At 45.0% G+C, this 8906-nt stretch overlaps 1 protein-coding gene across 1 annotated transcript in view; it reads right to left on the reverse strand.

Moving 5' to 3' along the window:
* LOC133068829 (small ribosomal subunit protein eS4, X isoform-like) overlaps window positions 1-6935 on the reverse strand; it is an 87709-nt gene extending 80774 nt beyond the window's left edge. The window contains exons 1-2 of the mRNA XM_061159769.1: window positions 6799-6935; window positions 4698-4825 (exon numbers count right to left, since the gene is read on the reverse strand). Of these exons, the coding sequence (XP_061015752.1) occupies window positions 4698-4825; window positions 6799-6935 (265 nt within the window). The remainder of the gene's footprint in view (window positions 1-4697; window positions 4826-6798) is intronic.
* Between the last annotated feature and the right edge of the window lie 1971 nt (window positions 6936-8906).

Raw genomic sequence — 8906 nt, forward strand, 5'->3', positions numbered from 1 at the left:
TGTGAGCCGTGAAAGTCGCTCAGTCATGTCCGACTCTTTGCGACCCCATGGACTATACAGTCCATGGAATTCTCTGGGCCAGAATACCGGAGTGGGTAGCTGTTCCCTTTTCCAGAGGATCTTCCCAACTCAGGGATGGAACCCAGGTCTTCTGCATTGCAAGCAGATTCTTTACCATCTGAGCTATCAAGGAAGCTGTGCATTAGGCCATTTTCTGGTTGTTTTCCTCGATGGTTTAGCAGGTAAAGAATCTGCCTGCAATACAGAAGACACAGGAGATGAAGGTGTGATCCCTGGGTTGGGAAGATCCCCTGGATGACGAAATGGCAACCCACTCCAGTATTCTTGCCTGAAAAATCCCATGGATAGAGCAGCCTGGTGGGCTACAGTCCATGGGGTTGCAAGAGTTGGACATGACAAACGTCATAAGTGCATGCGCAGCAGCAGCATGACTCTGCTGACACTGAGACTGATATTGTAGACTCAGGCTGTGGGAGCAGAGGGTCCTGCTTCAGAATCCCTTGTTTCATCCTCTGAGCTCCACTCCAGAGCTTGTCCGAGGTGCCAGTCTAGGTGGCATCAACATTCAGCTAAATGTCTTCCTTAGCCTATTTCGGGTGTGAACACCCAAACAGGTTCTTCAGTGATGTTGTGTGGGCAGAACAGAACCTGCCCTCAAGTGTCTCCAGATGGTTCACCTGCCAGCCAGCCCACTCCTCAGAAACACCGCCTCTATCTTCCCCACTGCTCACTACCTCGTGCCTGACTAATGGATGTCCTCCCTGCCTGACAAAGGGAAGGTTCCATGGGGTGGGCTGGGCGTGGAGAGTGAGTAACGGCAGGTCCCTGAGAAATCCACCCTCCCTGCCAACTGTGCATGCCAAACTTACACCCACGGAGAATCTGGTCGCCTTTGAGCATCAGAAGAAAATCATTTTAACCCTGAAGGGGGCGCTGTTGGCAGGACAACCAGGATTGCTGGCTATGGTCTGCCCACAGCGGCCCTCAGCACTTGGGGCTGGAGGCCCCTCTCACAGCTGACCTATAGGACCTGCCACAGAGAGACTCGGCCGTTTGGCTGGCTTCACAAACCCTGGTAATTGTGCAGGTTGGAATAGTGTGGGAGAGGAAGAGTCCTTCAGCATGCGAAGCCTGCCAAGAGGTGGATTAATGGAGCTGGAATTCGACCAGGAAAGCAGTGCCAGTCTCATTCTTTAGTGAGGGCAGTGGTCCAGATACCTGCGGACAAAGCTCTATGGGTGGGGCCAAAGGCCTGGGTTTTGCTTATGCCTAATTTAAAAAAAAATTTTTTTTCTTTCTTTTTCCATTTGTATTTTTCTAGCTTTTTTGTTGTTCAGCCGCAAAGTCGTATCCAACTCTTTGTGACCCCATGGACTGCAGCACGCCAGGCTTCCCTGTCCTTCACTCTAGCTTTATTGATGTATAATTGATTGTATAATATTATTTGAGTTCAAGGTAGATGCAGTTTCAGATCTTACATTTAAGCCTTTAATCCATTTAGAGTTAATTTTCATGAGTGGTGTAATTGTTGTTGTTGTTTATGTCTGTCGTGTCTGACTCTTTTGCAACCCCATGGACTGTAGCCTGCCAGGCTCCTCTGTCCATGTGATTTCCCAGGCAAGAATGCTGGAGGGGGTTGCCATTTCCTTCTCCAGGGGAATCTTCCCAACCCAGGGATTGAACCCGTGTCTCCTGCATTGTAAGGAGACTCTTTACTGTTGTGCCACCGGGGAAGCCTGAGTGGTGTTATGTGTGCAAGCTCAGTCATAACGGACCCTTTGGGACCCCATGGACTGTAAGCCACTAGGCTCCTCTTGTCCATGGGATTCTCCAGGCAAGAATACTGGAGTGAATTGCCATGTCCTTCTCCAGGGGATCTTTCAGACCCAGGGATTGAACCCAGGTCTCCTGCGACTCTTGCCTTGGCAGGCAGATTCTTTCATCACTAAGACATGTGGAAAATCCATGAGTGGTATTGCATAGGGGTCCAATGCCAATCTTTTGCATGTGGATATTCAGTTTTTCCTGGAGAAAGAAATGGCAATACATTCCAGTATTCTTGCCTAGAGAATTCCGTGGACAAAGAAGCCTGTTAGGCTGCAGTCCATGGGGTTGCAAAGAGTTGGACATGACTGAGCAACTAACGTTAACACATTCTGCTTTCCCAACACCATCTAATGATGTGATTATCCTTCCTCATTGAATATTCTTGACTTATGACCACCTTTAAGAGACATCTTCCCTCCTGGTATTCTCAGTCTTTCCCCCAAATGATTACTCCTTATATTTCACTTTCGGCCTTTTTCATCTTCCTTGAAGATGTTAGTCCTTCATGTGCCTTTTGCCATCAATAGTTTGTTTTATGAAATAAATTGCCTAATTAATTAAACAACTATTTACTGTAGATGGAAAAGGTAACCCACTCCATAACTCTTGCCTGGAAAATCCCATGGACGGAGGAGCCTGGTAGGCTACAGTCCATGGGGTCTCAGTCAGACACAACTGAGCGACTTCACTTTCACTTTTACTGTAGACTTAATTTTTGCCGCATATCTTGTTGGGAACTAAGTGAAAAACAAGATCAACCTGATAATCAACTAGAGTTTGTTGAGTGAGTGAATAAATGTAGTGATAGTAGTTGACCTCCTGTGAGTACTTCCTGGGTGTGAGGTCTCAGTACCTGTTTATCTCAATCCTTACAGTTTTCCTAGCAGGCAACACTTCTATTATGCCCATTTTACAGATAAATAAAGTGAGATACACAGTGGTTGTGTAAGGCTCTAGAGCTTCCTTTGGTGGAAAATCATGGCATTTGGCATTTTTCCAGCTCTGGGCTGTGATGCTGCAGTTCTGCTTCCAAGGACCTTTAACTAGGGGTAGGATGAGAGCAGAGGTAAGTGGAGTTCCCAACAGGATCTTATTTCCTTTATTTCAAGAGACATTCAGAAAAATTGGGGGGAAACTTTGTCAAGTGCAAAATCACTGTGTTTCTTGTCTGTTTATTGGAGTAATTAGAAATAAAACCCCTTCCAGATTCCACATTGTATTTAGTTGTATTGAGCAGCTTTAGCTGCATGCAGCAAATTCTGATAAATTCTCTTTTCATTTTTATTCTGTTACAGATATTTTCTAATTTTTCTTTCTATGGCTTCTTAGAAACACCCATCCTTTAAAAGTGAACATTTAATTTTCAAATACTTGGGGTTTTCAAAGTATCTTTGATATTAATTTCTCATTTTGATATTAATTTCTCATTTAAATGCTTTCTTCTCTGCAGTCACTCTCTGTGTTTTTTCAGCCTTTTAAGAGTCAAAGATCTCTTGGCAAATGTCACATTGCCTTGAAAATATGTGGATTATTTTCAAATATCTGTTGATATTGATTTCTAACATAATTCCACAATGGTAAGAGAACAGACTCTGTATGATTTCAATACCTTTAGACCACGAAATTTTTGCACCTGATTTTGTGTCCCTGGATATGTTCCAGTGTCTCCTGGTTTTTACTCTATGGGAACTTGAGTAGAATTTGTATCCTACTGTTGTGTGAAGATTGTATAAATCTTAATTATGTTGAATTGGTTCATAGTGCTTTTCAGGTCTACTATATCCTTCTACTTTTCTGTCTATTCATTCTATTACTTTTTGAGATTTTGATACTAAAACTCCAGCTAAAAATCTTAATTTATCTACTTATTAATAAAATAATTGTAATATATAGTGATATAACTGATGTATAACATTGCATAAGTTTAAAGTGTACAATATGTTTATTTGATATATTTATATATTGCAATATGATTTCTGCTGAAATTTTTAAGGGGCCAGGAGAGAGAATTTGGTTTCAGAGGCCCTTGAGAAATCAAAGTGGGGAGCTGGTTCCCATCTGGTTTACTGGCAGGAAGTCCTCCTGAATGCATAGACCTGGATATTGAACCTCCTTTCCTGGGACCTGGGCTGTAATAGGGGCCATGCGAACACAAAGAGCTGCGTTACAGAGTATAGTGCAGAGGGGAGAGAGGCCAGTAGCAAAGCAGAAGCGAAGAGACTTCGGCTGCAAAATTTCTACAGCAGGCAAAGAGAGAGACGTTTGAAATGTATGAATTCAACCCAGCCTTTACTTGTTTTTGTGAGAGAAGCCTGTGTGGCAATAAAAAGGGGGCTACTATGAGACCTGGGGCAGCCTCTTCACCGTTGGAATCCTTGGCTGGACTAGAAGTCCCTGGACCGTCTTTCTATTCTGGGTCAGAGAGGAGAAAGAAACGGTAAGGAAGGGGAAAGACCTGTGCTACAAAGGCTCTGCCAAGGTTTTTTTGGAGAGGTCGTTGGCTCACTGTCTGACATGGGGGAATTGGTACCATTTACAGGTGGCCTGTTTTCCCCTCACGGTGGGGGATCTGACCCCTTCAGGCACTGAGAAGCTTGAAAATAGCAGCTCTGCGGTTTTCAAGAAACAGCTTGCGGCCAGAAGGTGGCGCTCTTTCTCCTCAAACAAATTGATGTCCGCCGCTTGATTTGTAGACAGAGCCAGGGATGCAAGTAGAGCGAAATCTCTGCAGTCCGTAGGCATTCAAGGGGCCTGAGTAAAATGGCTCGTCAGGACTGCCCCCTAGGCTTAACTATCCCCTCAGCTGATTTGCCTTTCAGGCTCCAGTGGGCTTGAGCTGCAGCACCGACCAAAGCGAATGTGCACAGGCACAACCCCCTTCTCTGACCTTGGCACCAGCAGCTCCATCTGCAGGGAAATCTTCAGCGTCACAAATGACTGCACATTTAGATCATGACAGGGAGGAGCCACGCCATTCCTGGATGAGACAAGCATACTTATCACTTATCATATGGGCCGGTGAGGGGACCAGGTCTTCCTGCCATGTTGGGCGAGACAGTGTCCCATGGGGAACATTTAAAAACTCAAATTTAAAAACACTGCCCTCAAAATGAAACACTTAGGTATAATATAAGAGAGGCAGGACTCTAGGGAAATCTCTCACCTGGGGGACCTCATTCTACCTGGGAACTGTTATAATTTTTCAGAGAAGGAAAAAAAAAATCTAGATTGGGTCTCCTTTCAAGACATAGTAAGCAGAAGCAAGCAAGCAAGCAAATAAAACACAACACAAAATAATCTCATAATGGTGTGAGAAGATCATTGGACTGGAATTCAGAAACCTGGTAAGGACACTAACTAGCTGTCTGATTTTAGGCAAATTCTTTTCTTTGGTCCTTAGCCTCACTTTGATTGTTGTAGCCACGCGTTCTGGGAAACAAACTCACTCAGAAGGACAATGCAGATAGTGGAGTGCAGTTTATTGCACCGGCGGGCCCAAGGCAGAGTCTCCTCTTAGCCAAGGACCCTGACCAGTTTTTGTGAAAACCTTATATACCCTAACTGTATGTGCCCAAACCCACCTCCCCAAATTCCCTGAAACTAGTCTGAACAAAGGAAAAGAAAGATACAATCAAAGTTAACCCATGATTCATATGCCTTAAGCCTAGGTAGTTAACAGTGGACAATTATCAATAGGCCTGTGGTCATACCCCAATAAGCATAATAGAATGTATGATTCTATTCAGTTACACAGATAATTAGGGTATTCTTTTAGGCGATGGAGAGTCTAGGTACGAGCCCTGGGGCTCTTCCATCCAGGGGGCCTGGTTTTCCAGTTGGTATGTTGCTTCCATAGATACTGGGCATATAGCTCAGAGTCCACAGTCCAGCGCAAGATGAAGTCCTGCTTTCAAGATGGAGCCTGTCTGTTTCCTCCTTCATGATCACCAGTAGTAGTTAATTGCTAAGGTCTCTTCTAACCCCACATTTAATAGCATAGGTGTGTGTGTGTGAGAGAGAGAGAGATAGACAAAGACAGAGACAGAGACAAAAGAGAGGCTCTCAAATAAGGCAAGATAGAAGCATGCATTCTTGGGGACTGAAAAACCCCCTTATTGTTGATTTCTATTTTAATCACTAAAGCCCCTACTGGCCACACCAAGTGGAAAAAGCCATGCCGCTGTCACCCTTCTGGGAACTGAGGTCCTTTCTTCAGAAGCATCATAACCAGCATCTATATGTTTACACTCTTCATGTAGTTGCTATTAATAGAACAGCCATGTGCCTTGCATGAAAACCCACATCTCCTGGCTTCTGGGGAGCAACTTTAACAAACCAAGTTTCCCATGTGGAGAGAGAGTGAGCTCTTCTTTGCTCCTGGGGCGCTTGAAACATTTGGTAGAGGTGAAGAAAGGGGAGACAGGATGGAGGACAGGTTGGGTGGGAGTAGGGTATGCAGCATTACACTCCTACTTAATAGGCTTGGTGGTTCATCAACCATCATCAGCCATCAAATACTGATTGATTACCTACTGTGCATAGTTTAGGCACTGACGATGCTGCCGAAGCCCAACACAGTCTTTGCTCTCAGGGAGCTCATTGACTTGCCAAGAGGAAATGAAGTCTGTGCTTCGCCTTCAGCTCAAATATGCAAATGTAGACCCTAAGGGGCTCACAGAAGAGCCCCCCCTCCCTCTGTTTAAGGTTTGGCCGGACACAATCAGAGTGAAAAGTATACTTTTCAGACGGAGGGTCACAAGCTTTGCATTTGCTTTGCCCCTGGTATCCAGATGGTCAGCAGGCTGCTCTGTGGAAGATTTTGTTTGGCAGAAACGTGCTCTGATTCCTTAACTCTAAGCTTTGGGGGCCAGGTGGCTGAAATGAAGCAACTCTTCTACACCCTCAGCAGTGTCAGGCTATCTATGCTCCAAACCTCTATGAGGCAGGCACCCCAGACAGCCGCAGGGCCGAGGTGGGGTGCTGCAGAGCCGGCCGGGGCAGCTGCAGGACTCACTGAGCAGAGCCAGCCAACGCCAAGCCTGAGCTGCTGGCTCCTGGGTGAGCTGCTGACTCACTGTTGCAGCCATGCTGCTTGGAACAGCTCCGGGGAATTCTTTCTTCTTTTAAAGGAAAATGTGATGTAACTTTAGAGACAGCAGAAGAGGGCAACAGAGGATGGTCCAAAACCTGGTTTTTAACAGCAGCTGTAACACACATTTCCATCTGAATTCTTGGGCAGAAATGTTTTTATCAGCCCTGGAAGAATGTGGCTGCTTTAGGGCAGCTATTCAATCAGTCAATACGTTGTGTATCAAACAGCTTCTGTGTGCTCAGCACCTGTTATATGCTTAGGTAACAAGGGGGGAAACAGAAAGTGAAAGATGGTCCTTGCCCATTTGGGCATTGTTAGAAGGCTGACACCTACAGAGACTTCCTTCCTGTTGTGCTCCAGGCACCGCAGTCTAGATGCAGTCTTGATTTTAGCTTATGCAATCTCACGGCAGTCCTGTAAAACGGCTACATTATTTTTATCTACTTTGCTGTAAGCTGGGGAGTCAAGATTTGAACCTACATCAGTTCGAAGTCAGAACTCTTTACAGCCGTGCCATTCGTTATCTGGGAGGCAGAACCAACAAAGGCACTTGGCTGTGGGAGAATAATATAGGATGATACATGGTTGAGTGAAAAATTATGTGTAAAAGATACATATTTATGACTAGTCCAGAATAAACCCCTGTCAGTCTGCAGTCTTGGTCCAGCTGAAATGTGCAGATATGCTTCTGTTGAAGCAAATACTGAGCCTGTGGAAGAATGCTTTTGAGAAGGCCAAGGGTCAAGATGAGAAATCATCAGGTCAGGAAGTGAGAGCTGTCAGTAATGTGATAGGAGCAGCATTGGGCGACCTGTGAGTCTAATGACCATGGTGCTGGGGGGAAACACAAAAAGATAACTAAGCATGTGTTTGCCCTCTGGGAATTTAGTCCTGTTGGGTTTACATGACCAATGAATCAATTTAGGAGCTATGTGCAAAATAGAAAGGCAAAAAAGGGATTATCAGAGGGAACAAGGGCCCGTGACTCTCCTGTTTAGTCATGAATGGGTCAACATTCACATTAAGGAGGAGTCTGTGGGCCATTTAATCAGATGATATTGACAAAGGGCTCAAAAGCTCTTGTTTTTATTTAGAAGTGTTGGCCACACATTTGTGTGGTGGAGCTGGTAGAACAACTTGCATCCTCTTGGTTTCCGAGTTGGCAGATATTCTTGGGCAGCTGTCAGGGCAGCCTCTCATGAAACTCATAAAACACCTCTGTCTCTCAGCTGATAGATGCATGATTCCAGGGCACAAGTGTGCCAGTTCTGTGACTCTGTTCCCAATGTCCCCTATACTTTTCAGGCAATCTTTTGGACCCCATGGATTTAGAGTCCAGAATCTCTTTTCTCCCTCTCCTAGCATTTAGCTATGTAGAGATTGATCAAAGCTATCTGATTCTAACCTTGTTTTGCTCATCAGTATTAGATTTTCATGATCCATGTTGTAACATATCTATGGCTGAGATATAATAGAGGTTTTAAGAGCTCAAAAACTGTGAGGAAGACAAGAGAGATAAGATCAGGTGCAGATGTCTGTCTTGGACAGAGCTGCTTTGGTGGAGTGCTAGAAAAGTCACAAAGGAGTCCACGAAGACTTTTGGGATGGAGTCAATTAGGGTTCTTGTGACCATGGAGAAAGCAGTGTGAGCTACATCCAAGGAGAAAGAAACATATCTTGTTATCCTTGAAAGAAATAGCTTTGGCCCTATTCCATGGGAATAGAATAATTAAAGGGTAGGGTGGGGGTGGGTACAAGTGAGGAGGGAGGGATCAGAATTCTGAGCTGGGGAAAGAATAAGCTGACTGTTCTTGCCCAGTGCTGAGAAAAACCATGTTAACAGAGCACTGCCTAAGAGTAAAGAGAGGAGCCGAAGACCCAGAGCCCTGCTACTCCAAACCCAAACCACCATCTCTTGGCATCGCATTCTCTTCGTGTGGTTACAGTAGCTGGGCAGCTTTCTCTT

This window comes from Dama dama, chromosome 14 (genome assembly GCF_033118175.1).
Source record: "Dama dama isolate Ldn47 chromosome 14, ASM3311817v1, whole genome shotgun sequence".
NCBI lineage: Eukaryota > Metazoa > Chordata > Mammalia > Artiodactyla > Cervidae > Dama > Dama dama.